The 26,867-nt window shown below is 36.7% G+C and overlaps 1 protein-coding gene across 1 annotated transcript; it reads right to left on the minus strand.

Annotated features, from left to right (window-relative positions):
* Positions 1–7,775: 7,775 nt before the first annotated feature.
* Positions 7,776–26,405, minus strand: LOC127659875 (equilibrative nucleobase transporter 1-like). Its single transcript, XM_052149832.1, has 13 exons — positions 26,347–26,405; positions 25,983–26,210; positions 25,746–25,875; positions 23,477–23,523; positions 23,312–23,388; positions 22,317–22,409; positions 20,789–20,928; positions 19,894–20,024; positions 14,878–15,021; positions 14,574–14,681; positions 12,754–12,940; positions 9,795–9,918; positions 7,776–9,223 (listed from the first exon to the last, which is right to left on the minus strand). Exons 2-13 carry the CDS (start codon positions 26,155–26,157, stop codon positions 9,104–9,106), a joined length of 1,476 nt encoding a protein of 491 aa, XP_052005792.1. The 5' UTR covers positions 26,158–26,210; positions 26,347–26,405; the 3' UTR covers positions 7,776–9,103.
* Positions 26,406–26,867: the final 462 nt, after the last annotated feature.

Genomic DNA, 26,867 nt, shown 5'->3' on the forward strand with positions numbered 1-26,867 from the left:
TCAATGCCACATAGAATTAAGGCAGTTCTGAAGGCGAAAGGGGGTCAAACACAGTATTAGTGTGGTGTTCCTAATAATCCTTTAGGTGAGTGTATACATACATATATATATATATATATATATATATATATACATATATATATATATATATATATATATATATATATATATATATAAATAATTTTCACAGAATAAATATTGATATGTTTTATAATGGGAAAGTCTGGCTAAAAGAGTAAAATCTCTCTCTCTCTCGCTCTCTCTCTCTCTCTCTCTCTCTCTCTCTCTCTCTCTCTCTCTCTCTCTCTCTATATAAAATCCATATATTACCGACATTTGAAAAACATAAAAATGTAGGCATGTTAAAGCATTTCTATATACATTTTTTATGTGACCTTCATATAACAAAAAGAAAAAAGTTATAATCTTTTACTTTAGATAAAATAAATGAACCCCTAAGACATGCAATTGCCCAAAGTTGAAGAAACACCTAACATGTTTTACCATCACTTACTCTTAAAAATGAAGTGTGTAGTTTTTACAGGACTAGCAGCACAAACTTTATTGCAAAAATAAGAATTGTTTTCAGACAGGTTGTCTTCCATTGTTTGGACTTCACCTTTAAGGTAACTTGTTAAAAATACACATTTATTGATTTCCTATTAAATTTACCGCAAATGCATTAAATATTGGAAGCTTTAATTTACAGTATTCCTTATGGCTAAAGAAATATTGAGAAATGTAATTTGAAAAGAGATTAAAAAGTAGTACATAACAGTTTGGTCTATTTTCGAAAGTAATGGCCACAAAATATCTAAACAATATATTTCTGAGAGAGAAAATCCTGCACAGATATTACTGATGATTAACACTGACACGATAACACAAAATCAGTGCCCAACTCGTCCCGCAGATACAGCCCTCAACAAAATGTCCTCCCACCTGTTTAGAATGCTCTACTCTGTTTACATCTATACTTAGCTTTCTGGCTTGTTTTTGTGTCTCCCCACAGTCTAAATCAATGACTTTGCGTAACTCTTACAGTCCCTGCGTGAGCCTTATCATTCCCTGTCATCCTTATGTCACTGACTAATGTTCACCTCCATTCATTGCCTCCCTCATCTTTCTATATCTGCTGCCCATTCATTCATACATCTCTATTTTTAAACCGAGACAGTCCCTGTCATATCTCAAACCATTATGACGCAGAATGAATGATGCAGAGAGAGACAGAGAGAGATGCAATTAATGGTTAATGCTGTTATTGGCAGAGAGCAAAATAAACAACCTGCTATGATCTACAACATGGTTGAAGCTAGCGGTCCTTTATCCCAGTTTTATCTCCCTAATATTTGTGAATCGTGATATAGCAGTGATCCTTCAGATGTTAGGCTACAGATTGAAAGCAACAAGCCATCAAATTCATCCTTGGAAACAAATGTTTAAAGCCAAAAAGTGGCAAGTCTGTGGGCTGTTTGGGCAAGAGAATGAAGTACATATCAAGGATAGCAACTGGCTACTGAAGAAATACAATGCCTCTAATTAAGGCCTTGAAACTGATAAACCAACCTTACAGCATGATCAGCCAGACTACTAGTGATGTGTCGTTCATGAACGATTCGATCATTTTGAACGAATCTTTAATATGACTCGGGACTACCGAGTTGTCTCAGAGAGTGATTCGTTCATTTTGTGTTGACCGCGCATGCGCGCAACATCGCATAAGGTACATGAAGTCATAAATGATTAGTTCATCTTTCGCGAGTCTTCGGGTTCGGCCGGGTCCGAGTCTTTCGTTCTTCCTGTCAGTCCCATAGAGACTATGCTGCTGTCAGTACCGGAAGAGAAATGATTAGTTCGTCTGGTTCGGTTTGGCCGGGTCCGAGTCTTCGTTCTTCCTGTCAGTCCCATAGAGACTATGCTGTCAGTACGGAAGAGAATTATTAGTTCGTCTCTTCGGTTTGAGTCGTTCGTTCTTCAAGTCAGACTCACAAACCCATAGCACTATGCAGAGTAGTGCTGTGCTATGGGTTTGTGAGTCTGACTTGAAGAACGAACGACTCAACCGAAGAGACGAACTAATCATTCTCTTCCGTACTGACAGCATAGTCTCTATGGGACTGACAGGAAGAACAAAAGACTCGGACCCGCCGAACTCAAACCCGAAGACTCGAGAGTCGAGACTTGAACTAATCATTTATCTTTCCGGATCCGACCGGTATGCTGCATGTGCATGCAGTCAGTGAGTGCATTGGCTGCTGTGTCACACCACACGGCCCACACACAGACACTGACGAGTCGACATCGACAACTAAGTATTTTTAACGCTTTGAAGTTCGAACCCGATGACACAAGAGGCGGAGAAAAAGGAGGTGAGGTGAACTAACTGCAATAGCTTAAACTTAAGACCCAATTAATAAATTAACATTTCGGTTTCTTATAAATTGGCTTTGGCTGCATTACCCTATAGTTTATTTTTATTTATTTATTTCAAATTGAATCAACATTTTCGTAAGTAGACTACTTGATGTTTTGGGCTATTTAACATGACATTTAATTATATTCTGCTGAAATGAACGAAATGAACGAAATGACTCGAAAAAAGATTCGTTCATTTTGCTGAACGAGACTCAAAGATCCGAGTCAGTAAAATGATCCGAACTTTCCACTACTACAGACTACAAAGAGATACCAGAACAGAAGATGCTAAACGAGTAAATCCCACTTACACTAGCAGACTTGAGAAAGCACCTGGGATTGCCTACAACGGAAACAGTAGCCATCACAATTGCAGATTTCCAAAAATGTCTTAAAAAGATGAAGAACTGGACCACATCACACATAACTAGTAGTTAATGAAACTAGCAGCACTGAATGGCAGCCTAAGAGCAAAGATGGATGGAACTCCTGATAGAATTCCCACTCCGATAAGCTTACAGAATGTAAGACAATACTTAAGCAAGCCCGATTCCACCACAAAAATAATTTGTGGGAAAAAAGTCATGATTATGAGATAAAAAGTCATAGTAATGAGATGTTAAGTCATATTTAAGAGATTCTAAGTCAAATTTATGAGATAATACGTCAAAATTATGATACAAAGTCATAATTATGAGATAAAAGACATAATGAGATTATCATAATGAGATACTATCTCATAATAATGCCTTTAACCTCATGATGCATTGAGATCCAGTATATGGAAAATGACTTCAATAAATTAGATGATTCGTAGAAGGAATAACACAGAAATTAGTCAAATGAATAAAATATGAATTAAAGAGAATAAATGAAATTATAAAGGAAAAATATTTTTTACGTTTGGTTCTTTAATGTTAAGTAGATATATCTTAAGGACATATCCAAGGACTAAGTCCTGGAAGTAATCTAAGAATACTATGTCTTGTCTAGTGAAAATGAACTAAGTAATTAAATGAAAGAAGTTAAAGTATGGATAGTAAGCTGAGGCCTCAAAGTTGGAGATCAGATGCGAAGAGCGAGAGAGTTGAGTTGTTTGTCCTTCTGATGACCAAAAGTTAAGTTTAAGGTATTTATACCCCCTTGCACAGTTTGAAGTTAACTCAAAGGTGTCAGGACATATTGTTATGACCACTGAAGTGCGAAGGCTGCAGTTGCCTTGCAAGTTGAGGAAACACCAGAACTACACAAGTGTGTCTTATCTTGTATGTGCGTATGTGCAAGACTCCCTTCTGCACATTGCTTGAGTTCTATCTAAGTTAGCACCAAGCTCTCTGAATTCAGCTCTGAAACCTCATCAGGTTAAAAGGGCAACAAGTTCATATACTAAGAGTCTAAAATGTATATACTTTGTCCCAAACAGCACTCCAGTTTCTCATGGGAATGTTGGGCACAGAAAGCACAAACCATTTACAAGGATAGAGAACGACCATGAAGTAATCTTCTAACACACACATGGAACATATAAGGCTTGTGTCTGGTAACATCTATACAACACAGGAATACAAGGATGGACACACAAGGAATACATGGTCTTAATACAATGATGATGCCATATAAGCTGATTTCATGAATGTAAAGTATATGATTATATTCTAGTTCAAAGGTTGTGGATACATGAAAATGCTTGTATATTATCAAGCAAAAGTGTAAAATATAGAAATGTATCTAGCCACTTGCATCACCTCAAACTTTTAACTTTTTAATCTCATAATTATGATTTAGTATCTCCGAATTTGGAATTTTTATCTCATAATTAGGATTTTTTAATTTCATAATTAGGACTTTTGATCATAAAGTTATGACTTGTATCTCGTAATTTGATTTACCAAAGCATAAATTTATTTATGGCACATATACTTCCATACACAATTATGATATGCTTAGTAATAATTATGAGATACTAAATCATAATTCTGAGATAAATAAAGTCATTATTTTTACATTAAATTATAAAATGTCATAATTATGATTTAGCATCTCAACTTGTATGTACCATGGAAGAAAGCACATCAGGGCTTGGAACGAGACGAGGGAAGCGTTACAGGTTATTGGCATAAAGTCTGTTTTGAATAAATAAATCTGGAATGAGTAAGCAAATTTGTTCACTGACGTTTCCTTTCTTAAAATAGTGTTAAGTGTTTGATAAGAAGCTAGCTAAAATTGTACATCTGTATTGTATCGATACAATTTTTTGTTGTTGATTGGTTGTTTTATGGGAATAAAATTAACATCTTTTCAAACAAGCCAAGTCGTATTATATCTTACGATTTCATCATCTCGTTAAAATGAATCCAAGAAGTCATGAGACAATTTTATGCTTCTTAATTTACTTAAGTGCCAACTCACTCATTTTAAATGACGTTAAAGAGCTCAAGTACAGTCCTCAAGCCAACTTCATTATGGACAGCATGCCAAATCTTTTTTCCACAAGGTGCTTCAGGACTACATGTACCAGTGAACTCGTGAACCAATATTTTGTTGTGCTTCCTTCAATCTGGCTACTTCCATTTATGGTCATAATTAGAGCCTTGCCATCTTTCTGTCACATTCATCTCACTGACTAATTTTGTTGTCAGTCATTTTACATAGCTGCCCTCATCTGATCTTTTTCTGCAAATCTTTTTTTGTTCATTAGCGTGTTTAGTGGCACTGTCAGACCATGTCATATCTCAAACTGTTATTACACTGAATTGATGTTGAAAGAGAGAGAGAGAGAGAGAGAGAGAGAGAGAGAGAGAGAGAGAGAGAGAGAGATTGGAAAATAATGTGAGCAGAGGGTAAATTAAAATTCCAATCGCATCACTCACCAGTAATGTTTTGATTGTTTGTTTGGCCCACGCACCCTACAAAATTGAGTTAAATTGATGTAATCTAGTGAGTTCCACAAACATCAGCAGTGATGACCTATTCAGTATTAAATTACCTGTATACTGCTCTTAATTATATTAAAATATCCATGTACTACCTGGCAAGATGGAGGTGAGCAAATATCAGTTACTGCTGCTTTTAATAGTTTTTAATAATGCAAAAAAAATAAAAAAACGTACATTTAGCAACTGTCCATGTTAAATATAATTCAGTTAACATCATCCTTAAAAGTACCACAGTTTGAAAAATGTACACATACACATACATCACATATTAAGGCCAACAGTTTCAAACATATATTTTTGCAAAACAATTTTTTTTTCATTTTGCACCACATGAGTTCTTCTCAATAAGCCTTAACATTCCAGCTCCACTCTTATGAACAGATCAGTTGCTTCTTCAAAATGATGAAGTCTGTGATTTAAGAGCAGCAAACTCACTTTATATTAGGTGTCTTTAACAACCATGTACCTAAGCATTAGATACTATTTACTTATTATTTACAGTACTGTGCAAAAATGTTAGGCACTTCTGTAAAATGTTGCATAGTAAAGATATCTTCAAAAATAAAGACATAAATAGTTTTCATTTATCATTTAACATCATACAAATTCCAGTAAACATAAAAAAGCTAAATCAATATTTGGTGTGACCACCTTTGCCTTTAAAACAGACCCAATTCTCCTAGATACACCTGGACACAGTTTTTCTTGGTTGTTGGCAGATAAGATGTTCCAAGCTTCTTGGAGAATTCGCCTCAGTTCTTCTATCTATTTAGGCTGTCTCAGTTGCTTCTGTCTCTTTATGTAATCTCAGACTGACACAATGTTCATTGGGGGGGCTTTGTGGGGGCCATGACATCTGTTGCAGGGCTACATGTTCTTCTATTCTAATCTTTCTATTTGCAAAAGTAACGTTTGAGAGTCTAACATTTATATTTCTTATTGACATAATAAAGCTGAAAATATAAATAACCATCTTAAGACAAATGCTTTTGAGAAACATCTTAAGAGCCTAAAACTTTTGCAAAGTACTGTACATCTGTGTTGTTGCATTGTCCTAACATTTAAAGTACCTGCATTAAATTACATCTGTAGTTACACTGGTAAACTTAACCTTACTCCAACCCTTACCCTAAACCTACCCGTATCTCAACATCAGTACCAGCAAATATGTATCTTGTGGGAATTTTGTTGAACAACATGTAGTTACACAATGAGTGTGTTATGTATTTTAATGTTAGTACATAGTATTTAAAGACACCTAATATAAAGTGAGACGGGAGCATCAAATATAATTCAAACAAAGAAAGCTGAAAAGGAATAGAAAGAGCATTTTTAGGGTCTTTGTTGGCATGGATGAGCACAGTTATCCAAAAAATAGACGCAGCTCAAAAAAGCTGAATGGATTAATCAAGCTTTTGATGAGCATCAGACAGACAGTCACAGAGTACAAAATACAGCCAGTGAAAAGCCGTTCAGAGCCACACCAGCTGACCACAAAGGCTAAATGGACTTTGTAATGAGTGTAGCAGAGATGATTACAACAGTAGGCGTTAATTGCATGCATTATATACTGTGAGACAGTATCTTCCTTATGGCCATTCACTTCATGCAGCACCTGCTGAGAAAAAGATAACTTTGTGCACCGTCTGCTGGTGCATGCTCTACTGTTTAGAGTGATATTCATTGTGGAAAATGGTGCTATGAGTATATATTTGGATTAAACTGAAAGTGTTTGTCTTCAGGTTTATATATCTAACAGTACTCTAAAAGTGGGTAGGGAATGAAATATGAGTTACATTTCATATAAAAGGGTTTGATTAACAAAGTGAATTATGTCCAATTTACAGAAGCCCTGAACCACAAGGTGGAAAAATAATAATAACATTGGAAAAATAAATAAATAATTAAAAAGTGTCTCAGTTCCTTCCTGAGCCAAGTTCTTAATTTTTTTCTCTCTTCCCCAAATTTTTTTTCTCTTTTCCAAAATGTTTTTTTTTCTCTCTTCAAATATATATATATATATATATATATATATATATATATATATATATATATATGTTTTTTTTTTTTTTTTGAAGGTGGAAAAAAAAAATCACAGGTTATATCCAGGTAAAACAAGGCAGAAATTGTAGGCAGTCAGCAACAGATCAAAGACAGGGTAACCTTTCCAGGATAATACACAGGTAATACAACAAAATAAGAAAACGCTCAATGTCAGCCTGGGCAAAACAAGACATTGCACTGAGTGTGAGTCTTAAATAGCTGAGTGGATTGGAAACAGGTGAACAAGTAATCATCAACAGGTACGGGGATTATGGGAAATGGAGTCCAGAGAGTTAAAGTGAATCTCCATGTGATGGAGCCCTCTGGTGGTGAGCAGGAGGAACAACAGAGACGGATTCATGACAGTACGCTATTTATTTGTACACTGTATAAATTAGCTTTTACACATGAAAATACATAGCTGCCATTATATTTTATAAAAGGGTCTCTACTTTATTCAATTTAGATTTACAGCGACAATGCATATGAATAAACAGGAAGGTAAATAATGAAGGTCATGTGGCGTATGCTTCAGAAATCAATAAACAAAAAAAAACAAAATCAGCTTAATTTATTAGTCGTGTTATAAAAAATTTCTTTATTTGAGTAATACTGATACATAAAAAAAAAAAAAAAAAAAAAGATAAAACTCTTGTTTTTATATGAGCTGTTGTACATGAGCACTTTGGAGAATGCAAATCCTTCGGTGTCCCACAGAGGGCTCCAACAACCACAATAATTCACATGAACTTGCAAACATTGGCTGAGAAGAAAATATATTTTATCTTCATACCTTTTATTTTTGTCTTATAAACTTTGAAATCACTCATTATTTTTGCCATTTGGTTTGGAGTCACTAGAGACTTCTTTCATCATTTACTCACCCTTATGCTTTCTCAAACTCAAAAACCTTCATGTTTAATAAAATGACATAAAGACAGCATAAAAGTAATCCAATCAGCACAATTAGTTTAATCCATGTCCTTTGAAGTGATTTGGATTTGGATGAGAACAGACCAACATTTTAGTCCTTATTCACTACAAATCTTGCAATTAGCAGTCTAGGCATGATCACGAGAGAATGCAGTTGTCTCACCCAAAGCGATAATTCAGTCGCTTTATAAGACATGGATTAAACCACTTGAGATGTGTGGATTATTTATAAAACAACTTGAGATGTGTGGATTATTTATGCTGCCTTTATGTCCTTTTTGGAGCTTGAAAGTTTCTGACCCCATAAACTTGCATTGTATGTACATAAACACATCATCTATAAAAATAGTTACATTTGTATTCTGCTGAAAAAAGAAAGTCATACAAGTTTGAGACGGCACAATTCTCAATGATTAAAGAGATAATTTTAATTATCAGGTGAAATATTCCCTTAAAGAAACACATAACAGTATATGACTTTTGTCAAGTGCTCTTTACAAGAGACTCTCAATATTTGTGTATGTGTATGAACATGCATATTGACATGCATCCCTCCTATGAGTGTGAGAATATTAGTAAAGATGGTGGAGAGCAGCTGAAATATTCTGAACAGATAATAATTAACTGCATGCCTTCATGTGTTCAAAGGTCGACCTCTGTAGAACAGAGCATGGAAAGGTTAGGGGGAGGGGGGGGGGCAAAAAAATACAAGTAACTGATAGCAATTTAAAAAATGTCAGAGGTCAGGTTGATATTCCCTTTCCAGATTGAGCTCATGAAGAGGCACTGCTGTTGGTATTGGCTCGCTGGGCCGCTTGACGCCGGCAGTGCAGATAAACATAGAGAGGGTTGATGAAGGCCAGGAGACTCAGAATGGTCAAAAAAATGTTCACCTGCAGAAAATCAATTATTACAGTTCAGTCAGCCCTATTGATCCTAAACAAGCCTTTTTAGACTGTCAGAAAACATATATTGTGTATATATCCAATTCTAGTATGTTGTATCTACAGTATTCAATTAAAACAGATGGGTGCATTTCTGATAAACGTTAACACAGAACAGTTTCTATTCTCGGTTTCAACAATCTCAGCTGAACCACAAGGCATATAACTATGCTGTATCTAGTATCCAAACTAATATTGACATAGATTTAGGACTTAAGGCTAGAGGATTTCAAAAGGGCAGCTGAATCGGATTCTAAAAGGAACCTCCCATTCGTCCCCAAAAATGATAAATGAAAAAAAATGTTTGGGAAACAAGCAAAGGCTTGAGAAACAGACATCAAGGAAGTATGAAGTCATGGAAATAGAAAAATAAATAAATAAAACCACATATTTCTGATATGTGCAAAAATGACCACATATGGATGGTTATTTTAACTGTTGGGTTGTTTTGTAAATGTAATGTTTACTTTATTGTGAAACTAAAAGAGTATTAGTGTGGTTGGACACATTGGAGGCTTACGTAGAGAGGGTCTCCACCCAGTGGTCCTTTTATAAGAGCGAAACAGGGATACTGGAGCAGAGACACAATGGCTGAGAGAGCCATCAACGCTCCAAACAGCTTTCCAAAGTGTACAGGTGGAAACCTAAAAGCAAAATAATTCAAACACACATGCATAATTACACACAAATACCCATTTCACAGCCATAATGCTTTCGCATTTAATTAGGGATGCACAATATTGTCAGAGCGAGAGCGAGACAAAATAATCCAAAAGCAGAGGAACAGTTGAAAGGATTTTATTTACAACAATGGTAGGTTTTACTGTGCTGGCGAAGACTGGAAATCTCGGCACCGGCTGCAGTAGAGGGAAGGAGTCTTTCAATTATGTGCACCATAATTGCATAATGGGCAGATAGAGAAGAGTGTGTTCGTAGATGAGTATATGCGTTGTGGAAGTCAGGAGCAGATCTCTAGGAAATCTCTGTTGAAGCGTAGTGAGGTGCACAGAATAATGCCCAGCCGATTTGGAGGTAATCACATTCCCGATACGAGGGCAGAGACAAGAAATCCTCAACTGGAAATCCGTGCCCACAGAGAACAAGAGTACAGCAAGCTGGAAGGTAACCACACTCCCAACATGCGGGCAGAGACCAAACAGCTACACGAGACTGTCACGGCACTGGTGAGTTTGCCAGTTTATTCTGTGTGTTTTGTTATTTTCTCTCCCACATGTCTAACAGGTGAAGCCGGCATGAATAATCAGTGTGTCTATTGGAACACTGATTGTTCCAGGGAAACGCTGATCATGCCACTGATTGGCGTCCTAGCAACACCTGTTCTCCTCTTATTCACTTCCTACTTAAACCCTTTGTGTTCTCAGAGTCTTTGATAGATTATTGTTTGATGTCACTTCGCTCTCTTTGCCTAGTTGTTCCTGTCTCGTGTATCTGTTGCTTGTCTCTGCCCATGTGTTGGGAGTGTGGTTACCTTCCAGCTTGCTGTACGCTTGTTCTCTGCGCTCACGGATCACCAGTGGAGGATTCCTCATCTCTGCACACATGTCGGGACTGTAATTACCTCCAAATCGACTAAGCGTTACACTCTGCACCTCACTATACTTCAACTGAGACTTCCCACAGATCTGCTCAAGACGTCCACAGCACATACACTACGAACACACTCTTCTCTATCTGCCCATTGTGCGATTACGGAGCACATATGTGAAAGACTCCTTCCCTCTTACTGCAGCCGGTGCCGGGATCTCCAGTCTTTGCCATGCACAGTAAATGTTATCATTTGTTGTAAATAAATCCTTTGAACTGTTCCTCTGCTTTTGGGTCCCTTTGTCTTGCTCTAACTCTGACACAATATACTGGTGACTTTATTGGTATTATCCAATATTAGTGTTAAATATTTGTCTTATATGGTCAATTATTTTCTTTTTGAAACAGTACATTATCCATGTCAGGCTACAAATGTATTTCAACAGTCATCCATTCTTTCTTCAGTTCATCATAACATTTTGATGTTTGATTTTACTTGGTGTGAATGTTTTTTTTGTTTAAATCAAGCTACAAACTAATATCGGGCTGTACATTGTCCCACTTTTTACACAGCTACTGTACTTGCCAAATGAAAACAGAAATTAACATGAAATAGCGGTTTGAGTTAAATTACATGTTATTACTTGTAGAGAGCACAGAGTGATACTATGTAGGAAACATGGACTGCTTTTATGAGCGGTCCGTTATGAAGTGTTGCTAAAGACAACGGCTACGTCATTATTCCGAAATATTTGACTGTCAAATTCCCAACATAATCACACGGGAACTGGACTAGTTGCTTTAGAATATTCTGGTCCACCCCATAGACCTTATTCATGGTAGCATTCGTCAATACCTGACAGCCTTGTTGTCATTCCCTTCAAAAATCAAAGATGGCGCTGCTGTGAATAAGGCCTATTGTTAGAGTTACTGACAAGGGCCATACCCCATCAGACATTTTTGTGCCAATTCAAATGTGTTTGCCTATCCTTGTGGTGCTATCCCTTACAAAAAAATAACTGCAGTACAAGAGTGGTAATTTGGACACAGAATTACTTCAGTACCAGAGACTATTTACCAGAGACAGAGCACTTCTATTTAAATAAATGGGAGAAATTGGAATGCCAATGGATGTTGAAAAGGAACACAGGTAAAAAGAGCCAATCAGCTTTTGGATAGAGAGATCACCTGTCAATCAATGTATGTCATAAGCCAAACCTGCCTGAAAAATAAATATTTTTAGTGTGATCCAAGCAAAAGAAGCACAATTAATGATACCACTGTTGTAAGATTATACTGCTGATTTGATATATTGTCTTGATCATAATATTGACCAACAGTCTTGGAGATTTCAGTCTTTCCGCATTTAAGTAGATAGGAGCTGCACTTTCAAAGATGGTCACCAAGTGGACTGAATTTCCTTGAAAAAAGAACTTTGAAAACCGCAGTAATACTGCATCAAAATGACCGTAGTTGTACTGAAGTAAAGAAAATTACAATAATACATTGTCCAAATTACCACATTTGTACTGAAGTATAGAAAATTGCAATAAAACATTGTCCTAATTACCACACTTGTACTACAGTTATTTTTTTGTAAGGGACTAATGCAGCCTCAGAGACACAGTGTCTTGTCCCACTGGACCCAGAAAGCATTTGCACTCACAAAAACAATGTTTATGAGTTTGCATTTTTGCTCTAAGGTCACTTTTTGTGACAAACTGGATGCTGGAGCTCACACGTACCCATACGTTCAAAAAACATCTCTAGCTTTGAACACTGGGGCAGTGGTTAGAATTTAGGTAAGCAGAGACCGATTTCAGCAGCAAACTTTTGATCTACTATTGCCGAATTCACAGCGCGATCAGTCTGGAATGCCACGAGTATTCCAGCGAGCCATGTAATAATATTTGTATGTGTTTTTGATGACTCACGCCACACTGATGAAGGCAGCATTTCCCCCATAGAGGAATGATCTGTTCATGACCTGAAGGATGAAGGTGAGGTATTGCAATGGGAGTATAGGTGTGGCGGCGCACACTGAAAACAGCACACACTGAAGGGCAGTCAGCGACAGAGACAGAATGGCTGCCTTCAGGTCTGATTCCTGCTCACTTTGTCCTGCACAACACAAAAATGGGAAGTGAAAAGATTGTGGTTTAATTTATAAGAGGAGAAACTAAATAGAAAAGGAAGTCAGTATGTTAATGGAGAAGTTTTAATTGGATTTATATATAAAAAAAAATTTGGTGTTGTTTTTCCCTGAGGTCGATTTCTAATGTTAATGGTTTTTCCACACCAAAGCCAAAGACATAATTTTATGTACCTTAATGACTTCTGTGTAAATGCCCTCGTCACACATGAAATGAGAAATAGCTTTTTGCTCAACTGTAGTTCAACTGTAGTTTGCGCTGCCCCATCCTTCAATACTAGCCTTTTGTGAAAGCTTGCAATACATGGTGACATAAACAATATGTTCAGTTAAAACCATGAAGATCAGACTGAACTCATCAGGGACCTTTTTAAAATTTAAATTAATTCTAATATTGAGATCCTGCAAAGGGATATGCAGAGCGGCAGGTGATACACACAGCCAGAACCAGCACAACATTTCACCAGACTTTCCAACATTTTACTTTTATCATTAGTTCTTCTGGTTTTTATTTTCTACCCAGCATTCTTATTATCTCACCATGACTGGTCGGTCCAAAAGGCCTTATTACAACTGACCAAAACTTCCTATTTCAGGTCTTAATGACAACTCTCTCATTATCTACTCACCCTCATGCCATCCCAGATGTGTTTGACTTCCACTCTGAAGCTGTAAAAGCACATAAAGGCAGAAAAGTGAACTCCAGTGGTTTAATCCATGTCTTCAGAAGCGATATGATAGGTGTGGGTGAGAAACAGATCAATATTTTGCTCCATTTTTACTATAAATTCTCCATCCTGCCCAGTAGGTTGTGATATGTCCAAACAATGTGAATCGCCAAAACATTTAGTAAAAATTTTTATAAATTACCTTAGAAGAGAAGAGTGTTTGAAAAGTGGAGATTTATAGTGAAAAAACGAAATACTGATTTGTTTGTCACCCATACCTATCATGTTGCTTCTGAACACATGGATTCAACCACTGGAGTCATATGGATTACTTTTACGCTTCCTTTATGTGCTTTTTGTGATTCAAAGTTTTGGACTCTGTTGATTTGCATTTCATGGACCTACAGAGCTGAAATATTATTCTAAAAATTACAATTTGAGTAATGCAGAAGAAAGTCAGTCATATTCATCTGGGATGGCATGAGGGTGAGTAAATGATGATAGAATGTTAATTTTTTTGGTGAACTATTAATTTAAAAACTAACATATTAAATAGAAACCTTAACTGAAATCACTATGGTTACTAAGAAATATGATAGGATTCTAGAATTAAGATGCTACTGTAATACGGCCCCTGAACACCAAATATAAATAAATGTGGGTGTTCATGTGTTTATGTTATCCTGCTGATGTCAGAAGGCTGCGAAAGTTCATTTTGATATGTTGATACTTATAAAATGGCTTTTTAACCTAATTTTAATTTAAATATCTTTTGATTTTTGTAAGAGAATGCAAGTTCTGAAATGTACAGTACGTTTTCATAATAAAGTTTTAAACTAATATACTACTTTCATTTCAAAAACCATTATTTAAAGGAAAATTAAACCTCTCATGATGGACCCTTAAGGAAATGTATGCATGTTTTTATGTTGACCTGGTTCCCGTTCTTTTCCCTTGTGGCGATCCATGATAAGGCCATTCCAGGGAGCACACAGTATTCCACACAGCTGAGTGAAAGCAAATGCGTTTGTATATCGGCTCACTGTACATAAAACAATAAGACTCTTTACAGCAAGGAAAATGGCAATAAAACTTTTCAAGCTTGTGATACAGACATGACACAATTTGAGATGTGTTTGCATGCATATATCTACATACACATACTGCCCACAGGTATGGGTTGACCTGCACATAAAGATCTGGAAATAATGATAATACTGTATATGTGTACTGTATACCAAGGTCTGGGTCTCCACCAGCAAGATGATTCAGCATTGGATTTAAGGTCCCAATGAACAAGTAGTGTCTCAGCTGCATCACAGAAAGCCACAGCATATGCCACATGAAGGACCAGGACAGAAAACAGCTCATGAAGCTTCGCTCTGAGAATAACACATACATGGGTAACACATACATGGGTAACATACATTACAATAATAGACTTCAATAATAGATTTCATACTGTCACACTTGAAGTGCTAAATTAAACAATGACATATATTGTGATGCTAAACCATGTGTCTTTTGTTCTTCAAAAATAAATCGAGAAATCAAAGTGAAATTATACTTTGTAAGCAATATTTTATGTATCATATTTTGAGTAAACGGTAAAGAAAGCACAATGAAAGTGTTTGATAGCAACCTTCAAGTCATTCAAAAGGTAAGTGAATGTCACAGAAATTTGTCTTGCAGGCGTCAGGCTTTTGACTGTCGGCATGAAGTCTGGTGCACATTGTAGCTTATTCTGTCCCAAAACTATTACTATTAAATGATAAAAGTGATTTTCATTACTTTAAACCATAGGTGTCATTTATGGGCGGGACAAGTCCACACCACCTTGAATAAGCTTTCGTCATGTAAGTGTCTAATGAAGTAACATCTCCAGTTCTTCAGCATGAGTTTCCATTTTGTTTGTATGTGTGGCTGAGTGAAAACAGGCAGCGATGCAATACCACAAACCTCACAAATTTTAGCAAATCCAGTAGTAGAAGCCTGGCAACTTCACATAAGTCTGTAAAAAGCTCTTGGAAGTTGTTCGGCGCCCAGCCATTCAGATTGAAACTGGTGTATTTCAATAAAGTAGCAGTTGCCATTTTAGCATAAAACTAAATAATGTTAATCAAAGTATTCTTTGAAGTATCTCTCTAGATGGAAGTGCTGAAGACCTCCTGTTCCAGAGTCAATAATCAAAACCTTCAGTTAAACTGAGATAGACAGACTGAAATAGTCTAAGTACAAAGTACAAACTAACACTTTTTTGGTTTTGTTAAAGGTGCAGTGTGTAAGATTCAGAAACCCTTGTTATTAATGACACCTGTGGCCGTTAAGTGAACTGCAGCCAGCTACCTGTTGCTACCGTTTTTTGGCTTACTCAAAGTTAGTATACAGGTGAAACTCGAAAAATTAGAATATCGTGCAAAAGTTCATTAATTTCAGTAATTCAACTTAAAAGGTGAAACTAATATATTATATAGACTCATTACAAGCTAAGTAAGATATTTCAAGCCTTTATTTGATATAATTTTGATGATTATGGCTTACAGCTTATGAAAACCCCAAATTCAGAATCTCAGAAAATTAGAATATTGTGAAAAGGTTCAGTATTGTAGGCTCAAAGTGTCACACTCTAATCAGCTAATTAATCAATACACCTGCAAAGGGTTCCTGAGCCATTAAATGGTCTCTCAGTCTGGTTCAGTTGAATTCACAATCATGGGGAAGACTGCTGACCTGACAGTTGTGCAGAAAACCATCATTGACACCCTCCACCAGGAGGGAAAGCCTCAAAAGGTAATTGCAAAAGAAGTTGGATGTTCTCAAAGTGCTGTATCAAAGCACATTAATAGAAAGTTAAGTGGAAGGGAAAAGTGTGGAAGAAAAAGGTGCACAAGCAGCAGGGATGACCGTAGCCTGGAGAGGATTGTCAGGAAAAGGCCATTCAAATGTGTGGGGAGCTTCACAAGGAGTGGACTGAGGCTTCAAATGTCGTATTCCTCTTGTCAAGCCGCTCCTGAACAACAAACAACGTCAGAAGCGTCTTACCTGGGCTAAAGAAAAAAAGAACTGGTCTGTTGCTCAGTGGTCCAAAGTCCTCTTTTCTGATGAGAGCAAATTTTGCATCTCATTTGGAAACCAAGGTCCCAGAGTCTGGAGGAAGAATGGAGAGGCACACAATCCAAGATGCTTGAAGTCCAGTGTGAAGTTTCCACAGTCTGTGTTGGTTTGGGGAGCCATGTCATCGGCTGGTGTTGGTCCACTGTGCTTTATTAAGTCCAGAGTCAACGCAGCCGTCTACCGGGACATTTTAGAGCACTTCATGCTTCCTTCAGCAGACAAGCTTTATGGAGATGCTGACTTCATTTTCCAGCAGGACTTGGCACCTGCCCACACTGCCAAAAGTACCAAAACCTGGTTCAATGACCATGGTATTACTGTGCTTGATTGGCCAGCAAACTCGCCTGACCTGAACCCCATAGAGAATCTATGGGGCATTGCCAAGAGAAAGATGAGAGACATGAGACCAAACAATGCAGAAGAGCTGAAGGCCGCTATTGAAGCATCTTGGTCTTCCATAACACCTCAGCAGTGCCACAGGCTGATAGCATCCATGCCACGCCGCATTGAGGCAGTAATTAATGCAAAAGGGGCCCAAACCAAGTACTGAGTACATATGCATGATTATACTTTTCAGAGGGCCGACATTTCTGTATTTAAAATCCTTTTTTTATTGATTTCATGTAATATTCTAATTTTCTGAGATTCTGAATTTGGGGTTTTCATAAGCTGTAAGCCATAATCATAAAAATTATATCAAATAAAGGCTTGAAATATCTTACTTTGCTTGTAATGAGTGTATATAATATATTAGTTTCACCTTTTATGTTGAATTACTGAAATTAATGAACTTTTGCACGATATTCTAATTTTTCGAGTTTCACCTGTAGGAGCCAGAAATTTGCTGGATTCCATCTCTAAGATAAAGTTGCCTAGAGTTGCCGTTTGTTGTCACTGTTGAATAGCGGAAGAGAAGTTATTGCTCTCTGAGGAAAGGCTCTCGGGAGCGAGCATAAACGTCACATCCTTTGGATTTTCTCGGCAAAACCGACCTGCACCCTTCGCATGAAAATCAGTATACAGGCTTTAATAGGTAACCTAGGAAGTCCAGGAAAGTTGCGTCACACATTGGCAAAAAAAAGGCGAATATTACATGAAAATTGTTACATACTGCACATTTAAGTTTGTGTAAATTCACTTGGGGATCAAAGTATTTTTCTTTTTTCACATTTATTTTGTGCCCTTATCACAGCCTTTTGTGCAAAAAGTTTTTTTTTTCTGTGAATATTTGTAACTAATAAATGTAACTTTTTTGGCATAAAGTGTTTTTTGGAGCTGAGTAAAGAACCCTAGGGTTCTATATAGAATCCAACAGAACTTTTTTTCTAAGAGTTTATGCAAGATTCTAGCTAACAGATTGTAGATTAAAATGATACCGAGTTTGCCTCGTTTTATTTACACTGCATGCACAATTATTAGGCAAATTGTATTCCTCAAGATTCATTTTTATTGTTGAACAAACACAATGCTCTCAGTCAGTCCAAAATGTTATTGAACCTCAAACCTGAATGTTTAACAAAGAAAAAGTGAGTATTGTATTTCTAAGGGGAATATATTAGTGTGTACAATTATTAGGCAACTAAATTACAAAAATAATTTCTAATCAACTAAATTGTTTATTCTCAATTTTTAGACTAGGTGCAACAAATACGTAACCTAAAATGACAATTTCTTAAAAATGTTGGCCTTTCAAAAATATTCAGTGATCAATATAGCCATCCTTCCATGAGCCTTCCATCCATGAAGTCTCTCAGTTTCTTGATCAGTTCACGATCAACTTTCGATGAAGCTGCAACCACAGCCTCCCAAATGCTGTTCAAAGAGGTGTATTGTCTTTCCTCACTGTAAATGTCATGTTTGAGAAGGGTCCACAAGTTCTCAGTAGGATTAAAGTCAGGTGAGGAAGGGGGCCAAGTCATTATTTGGCATTGTTGAGGCCCTTGCTGGCTAGCCATGCAGTGGAGTACTTGGATGCATGTGATGGAGCGTTGTCCTGCATAAAGATCATGGCCTTCTTCCTGTACCACTGCTTGAAGAAAGTACTTTCCAGAAACTGGCAGTAGATTTGAGAGTTGAGTTTCAGTCCATCTTCAACTCGAAAAGGTCCAACTATCTACATCCTTAATGATACCATCCCATACCAGTACCCCTCCTCCACCTTGCTGGCACCTGACTCGAATTGGTGCCTGTGTCCATTAGTGATCCAGCCCAGGGCCCATCCATCACTCACCATCAAGAGTCACTCGCATTTCATCTGTCCATAAAACCTTTGAATATCTGTCTTCATGTATTTCGTTGCCCAATCTTGATGCTTCAACTTCTGAATATATTCAGTGGTGGTCTGAATATGTTGTTGATGTTTCAGCCTTCTTGACCTTGGCCATATCTCTGAGCACTTGGCACCTTGTACTTCTGGACACTCCAGGTAGGTTGCGGTTCTGGAATATGGTGGGATTGAAGGATACTGGGTTCCTGGTAGCTTCACGTTTTTTGCACCACAGTTGACTATTCGCAACAAAACGTTTGATTGTCTGGTGGTCACGCCTCAATAGTTTAGCTATTCAAAAGAGTGTTGCATCCGTCTGAAAGGCATTTTACAATATTTGACTTTTCAGTGTCAATTAAATCTGTTTTTTGGCCCATTTTACCTGAGGTAATGAAGCTGCCTAATAATTATGCACACCTTGATATGAGGTGTTTGATAAAAAATGATTGAATCCAATAGGCATTCAAGTTTATCTGGTTTGGAGTTGGAAAATGTGCATGGAAATAATGATAAGATCAGAATACTCACTTGCCTAATAATTGGGCACGCAGTGTAAACACTAAAATCAGAGATGAAAGTGATCTTTCATGTGAATTTTTACTTTTGCCACTGTAAAAAACATTTGGCAATATCTTCCAAAGGTTTTTTAATTTTGTCAATTTTTTTTCTCTACGTGTTTGGAAACATTTAAACCATGTGTGTTACAACTAGCTCCATTTTAGTTTGTGCCCCGCTCTTCCCTACATTTAGAAGTACAAGGGATCCAATTATTGATTAATTCATTGATGAAGTGGGGGTTCATGACAGATATTGTAGTTTGACAGATACTCTCTTGTCAAGTCAGTCTAGATCCACCCCTGTGGAGTGTTCTTACCAATTTTGTCTGTGTTTTGGCAAAGGGACGAATTCTCTTGAAATGGCTTTTTGTCTTCAGTCTGGGAAGTCAGGATGTTATTCTCTTCAGTCTTTGCAACGGCATAATTCTGAGTCTCCCCACATTTCACACTAGCACAGTAAAAGAGAGGCAGACACAGTCCAAGCATTGTTGGATTAGCAGAATATAACAATATAAACATATAGAGAGAGTGAAGGTTTATAGAACTACCATAGAAGTTATATAAAGTGATGAACAAGCTGCTAGTATTCTGACAGAGATTAAATTCGTTTTTTTCCTCAAAACAAAAAAATTAATAGGATTTAGTTTGTAATTATTTGACTTATTTGTGCTTGAAACACTTAAGCAATTAATAAAATAGGTCTAAATTGAGTCAATGAAAATTTGCTTGCATTATAACCTTTTCAAAATGTACATTTTATAAATACTTTTGATGACTTTGCTATTGGTATATGCTAAATAGCATGGACAATGTATCAATGAATCAATTCATTACAATGACGTTATGTAAAAAAACAATTGCCAGAATAGTAGCATTGATGTTTGCCATATTCTGTCTTGGTGTGCATCACATAGTTGATGCAATAAATCTTGTTCATTATCTTTAGAACGTCATTTGAAGGCTGAATACTGTCAGGAAGCCCAAATAAACTACATAGACAGCACAAAACACATACAATCTGCTTACTCATCGTGGTTTTCAATGTTTCCTGTAGGCAAGGTTCTGTATTTAAAGGAGGTATAAAGCTGTTGTTTTCAGAGTACGAATAAGGGATCTGCAGTTTCATATGTAAGTGCTGTTCCTAAGAAGAAGCCATTGCAGTTTCTACATGAGGTCAGTTCTAAAGAAAGAGGTGTGGAATTTGTAGATTACCCGTAGGAATAGTTCTCAGGGAGGGGATATGGGATATGTGTACGTGGCAACAGCACAAATGTACGGAACAGATGAAAGACACTGCAGCAAGACAGGAAGAGAAAAGACCCTCGCAGAGAGACTCCATCCTCAAACAGCAACTGAAAGAGAGAGATGGACCATCACCAATATGACACTAGACCCGGGGTTTAGACCCGAAGCAATAAGTAAAACTATAGTAGCACTTAAGTAGAACTTATTCTCTAAAGCGCGTTTCCCAAAAGCCTCATTATCTAAGTAGTTCATAAAAATGTTTATAAATTAACGAGAGCTTTGAACCGTTTTTAAGTCCATTAAGTGCAACTTAAACATATATTTCTGGCATCTTTCACAGTTTATCAACAACAATGGGACTTTTAATAAATTGCATTAATATATTTTGTTAATAAGAAAGCCATATTTGCACATACATTTACAAAACACGTAATAGAGTATAACGTTATATTAGCCTTCTTCGATAAGCATAATTGTAATTGCAATAGAAAGACGACATGTTCTTATTAAACAGATTATTTAAGAAGACATATGTGAGTAATGTGACCACACAGTTTAAAACTTAAATAAATATGCCTTAATAAATCATTCAAATATGGTTAAAAGAGGAGATTAGAGTGAGAGTGTTTAATGAGAGATTCCCTCTCTCCCTCTCTTCATCCTCCTCCTCTTCTTTTTTCCTCCAATGGCTGATTCAAATTGGCTCGCCTGTAGTCTACAGTGACAAATTGCATGATGCATAATGGCAGTAATAAGTACACTTACCTTCAACTAACCAGATGATCTATTAATATTTAGACAGGTCTATGAGTAGTTTTAATCCTGTTCTGTGTGCATTTCTTCAATTTCCAGACAAAAAACTTTAGGCTACGTGAGAGCCCCTTATGATTAACATGGCGTACATTTATTGCATCACTTGCATTAATCTCTATGATTGCGCATCAATAAATCTGAAACCCCGTCTTACTAAAGCCATAATTATTTCTTTAATTAAATTAGGTAATACATTTCAGTGCCTCGACAAGTTTGCAAACAACTCCCATGTTTGTCAGTATTTTCATTTTGAGAAGACAAACTCCTGGACATTCTGGCCAAAGAAATCCACACCTTTGGACTGGACAGCTCCCATAACGAAGCACTTTTGTTCTACTGTATAACGAGCGTTCTAAGTGCTGGTTCATGAAACAAGCATTACTCCGTCGTAAAATAATGAGCGAAGTTAGTTAAGATGAACGTTAAAGCTTAAGTTGCAATATTATCGAGAAACCCAGCCATTAACCATTCTTTTATTTCATTCTAACCAGTTACCAATTGGAATGGACGTTGCAGAATGCCGGAACCGGAACGAAAAATGTACGTTTCTACAGTTTGTAGTCCATGACCCCTTTATAGATCCCTGGTTGAAAACTATTTAACTTCTATCTATTCTGTTCTATTTTTATAATTTCAATTATTAGCAAAGTCATCTTTCCACAATCGTTTAAGGGCCTCTTACCTTGATGATGAGGAAGACTGCTGAGGAAGAGTCAAAGGCTCCATTATACAGAGTGATTATAGTCGAGCGATGTTTGCCAAAGAGATTCCCCACCTGAATGGAGCAGATTGAGAGAAATTTAGATTTCAACCTGATCACTGTGTGTTAAATTAATTTAGCGTGTATATTAAAGGGGTCATATTAAGGAAAACAGGACTTCCATTGCTCTACTGAAATAAACATGTATGGTGTATGGTGTAAATATACTCTCAAAAACATTCAAAAACTCTGGAAATAAACATGTAGATGTCTTAAAGGTACAGTAGCAAAAACAGCACAAGTCTAAGGGTCAGAAATAGGGTGGGAAATGGAAATGCAAGACTACATGACAATGTTATTTTGTGCAGGAAACCTTGACTAATATTATCAGTGGATTTGATAACGATAAAAAGTATGATATTGCCCCTTTAATTCTCATGTTCTGTTGAAATAGACTTTACATTATATGAAGGTAGGCGTGCACCTTTCTGAAATGTGACCAAATATCCAATATAGTAATGTTCTTTCAACACATTGTGTTTTTATTTATTAAATATTTCTACAAACTGGCAGGATTGAACTTTTACAATGAGTAAACCAATCAAAACATCCTAGAATATAAAAATGTATTGCATTTATGTAACCCCAAACGCAAGTAATATTCTACGGACGTCATGTTTGTTAACGTGATTATTTATAAACACATGTCACATGTTATAGTTTATAATCAGTTCTCATATTATTAGGAAAAGTTATACAGTACCAATCTGACACTTCAATGGTAAGCATATTTGTGAGAATTAAAAAGGGACAAACAGAACATGAGGGTTCAATCCAACCAGCAGAACACTCATTGCATGTGCTGCAACAAACCTGTAGTGAAAAACTGCTTAGAGAACTCTGGTAGCACATACATTTATTATTAGGTTTTAAAATGGCTGGTTTGAAGCAGTATTGCACCCTGAAATAGCCAGTACCTGCATATTGGTGACCAAGAACAAAATTCCCCCCACAGCGATGAAGGTCATAGCAGGGAACAGGAGGATGGCGTTACCTACAGGAGTAAATATCAGTTATTACCATAAACAGACTGAAATGTATCAATACACTGAAGGTCAAGTAAAGATACAAACTGTATTTACCAGGACTTGAAAAGGCTATTAACAACATTCCTGCAGTGTAAACGGATCTGTAAAGTAAATTATAACACAGCGAGAATACACTTTATGAGAATAGTTAAATAAATGGAGTACGTGAGAAAGGCCCTCAATGTTTTCCTGACTTCAAAACTTTCTCTGCCCTCCCTCACTCTCTCCGTGAAACATGTGGAATGTGTTATTACAGATTTAGATTTCTGAGCTGCGAGATACAGCGGCCTTAAAATGTATTTTGGATACTTAATTCACATTTACAAATTAATGAAATACATTTGCTGGCAAAAGATAAAACCAAAAGGCATCTGATAATATTAACTGTGGACATCTTTTCTGTTACTACTACTAATTTCCAGTTCACTAATGTTTCTCCCCACTTCATGTGGCTAAAATTTCCATTTTAAAATTTCCTGGAGGTACAAGCTCAACTTGACCACATCTTAGCACAGACACTGATTGTGCGGAGCAGTGCACGCTTATTCATCACGTGTGACACAAGTCATGGGATAAAAAAAATACGGGAGCGGATTTACTATACTTGAGAGTTAACCTACAAGTGTTTAACCAGGTGTGGGAGAGATACAGCCAGCTGCTCTATCTCTTTGCATCACTCGAAAACGCTCACTCACTGTCTTCTGAACCAGTGTCAAGAGCGAAAATGCATGAGAGAGCGACCCAGCATGTGCGCAATAAAGACTGAACGCAGCCAGGGAAAATAATAGTTTTTATATTTAAAATTGAAGCAAAATAAACAGCATTCATTTTTTTTATATCAGTGTCTAATAATGCATTAGCAATGTACACATTTTTGTTGATCTTGCCAATAAAGCTTGATATGAATTCAATCTGCCCATTTGATCCTATTGTTAAAGTACACTGGAAAATGTCAGATTTTGCCCAACTTGTATTGACAGCATGTCCATTGATTTTATGGCATGTGTACATATCTGTATACTGTTCAAAAGTCTGAGGCACATAAGATGTTTCACAAAAACATTTGTCTTAAGATGGTTATTTATATCTTCATCTTTAGTGTGTCAATAGGAAATATAAATGTTAGACTCACAAACATTGCTTTTGCAAATAGAAAAGATTAGAATAGAAGAACAGGGATCCCAGCAACAGATGTCATGGCCCCGACAAAACCCCCCACTGAACATTGTGTCAGTCTGAGGTTACATAAAGAGACAGAAGCAATTGAGACAGCCTAAATAGATAGAAGAACTGTGGTGAATTATCCAAGAAGCTTTGAACATCCTATCTGCCAACAACCAAGAAAAACTGTGTCCAGGTGTATCTAGGAGAATTGGGGCTGTTTTAAAGGCAAAGGTGGCCACACCAAATATTGATTTAGATTTTTATGTTTACTGGACTTTGTATGACATTAAGTGATGAATGAAAACTATTTATGTCATTATTTTTTAAGACATCCTCACTATGCAACATTTTTCACAAGTGCCTAAAATCTTTGCACAGTACTGTATGTATGTCAGTATATGTATATATTGTGTCTAATTATCTCTATTTGCCAAAACATTTTTTTTTTTAAACAAGACCATATTTAAATAATTTAAATAAATGATGATTCTGGCAAGTGTTTTGAGACAAAACTATTCTCACTCTCCATTTATCTAACCACAGGAATCCAAGCATTTCTCACTGCACTTCTCCTCTTATTGCTTTTGGTGCATAAACATACTGATAACAGGAGAGTGGAAGACACTTTCACAGAGCACATTGTTGTCTAATTCCAATCTAAAAACTTGCTTCTCCAAATACCTGCATTTTGTGTTTGTAGCCAAATTTTGAAAACATTTGTTACAAAAAAGTACTGTGGCAATACCACAGTTACCATTGTATTCCAAAGCATTTTCAATAAGCCTTTTGGACCCACTGAGGTTATTAGGTGTCTTTTATGTACTTATTATATACATCTGTGTTGAGGCATTGTAATTACATTTAAAGTCCCTGCATTTAATTACATCTGTAGTTAAACTGTTAACCTTAACCCTAACCCTAAATCCTAACCCTATCCCAACTCCTAAACCTACCGTATCTCAACCTCAGTAGCAACAAACTTGAATCTTGTGAGATTAAAGCCGAACTTTAATTTTGCCGAATTTTAATGTTAGTACATAGTAGTTAGAGACACCTAATATAAAGTGGGACCAATCATTAAATACTAAGCCTTTTTTAACAGTACTGGGGACAGGCAAATATACATGTTTACCTCCACATAAATGCAAATTTGACTCACGTTCCCAGTAGTCTGGCAGCCGTGGTCCCAAAGTGATCAAACAGGAAGCCATTCGGAAGCGTGAGGAAGTTGTTCATAAAGGAGGCGATGGTAAAGATGAGAGATAACTGCTCATCTTGCTCTCTGCAATCTAGTACACAAACAAACATTGCACATACCAAATACTTTCATAGATATGTAGGCATGAGCATGTATACTTCACCCATACAGTTGTTGTGTATTTACAAGATAACTGACCTTCAATGACAGTTCCATTTATGGTGGCGTTCACACACAGATCACTGAAGTAGCCCTCAGTTTTAAGCACAAAGACCAGCGATGCCCAGCCGAACACTGCGCCAGCGAACCCCAAACACTCTACTAACCCTGAGACTAGAGTAAACCAGGAGCGAACCTTCAACCAGCCACTCATCTTGCCTTCCACACTGTCCTCTTTTCAAACAGCCTCGGAAAAGCCTTGGTGTCCTTGAAAGAAAAGACAAAAGATAAATCAATTTAGGAAACAATTTAGTATTATTCAGAGGATTTTAAAAGTATCGACTCGCTTTTCTGTGCTGTTGCCCCTGGTAACAGGAGCCATGAATGAATCATGCAAACTTACTCTAACTTTCTGTCTCTTCCACTCTCACAAGTACACCCCCGAAACTGTACAGACACCCACTTCTCCCTCACTATCACTTTTTCCTTTTTATGCATGTTTGAGTCACTTCATCCTCCCACTTTTTCTAAATCCCTCCTCTTAAGAAGGAAGTTGGGCAAGCTGTCGTTTTTTTAATACAACTAAGAGATGAATGATGGATTGTGTTGTAAGATAATGTAAATGTACTCACACATAAAACATTTATCATGTAGTGAGAGTAAATATAGCTAGTAGGGATTGTCAATATAAAGCTTGTTAAATAACAAGTCAAACAAGAATTCTAAAGAGACATAGGCTTTATTATAAAACATATTTATGTGTAAGATGGAAACATTGTATCTGCATGCATACATATTTCTGTGTGCTTAAACTCTATATAACTCTTCAAACTCTAAGAACATCAATGGTAATCCAATGCAAACAACCATACCTTTCATACTAAAGCTTAAGATTTGATTTTACCAAGAATGCTGCAAAGCAAA

Source organism: Xyrauchen texanus, chromosome 19 (genome assembly GCF_025860055.1).
Source record: "Xyrauchen texanus isolate HMW12.3.18 chromosome 19, RBS_HiC_50CHRs, whole genome shotgun sequence".
In the NCBI taxonomy this organism is placed as follows: domain Eukaryota; kingdom Metazoa; phylum Chordata; class Actinopteri; order Cypriniformes; family Catostomidae; genus Xyrauchen; species Xyrauchen texanus.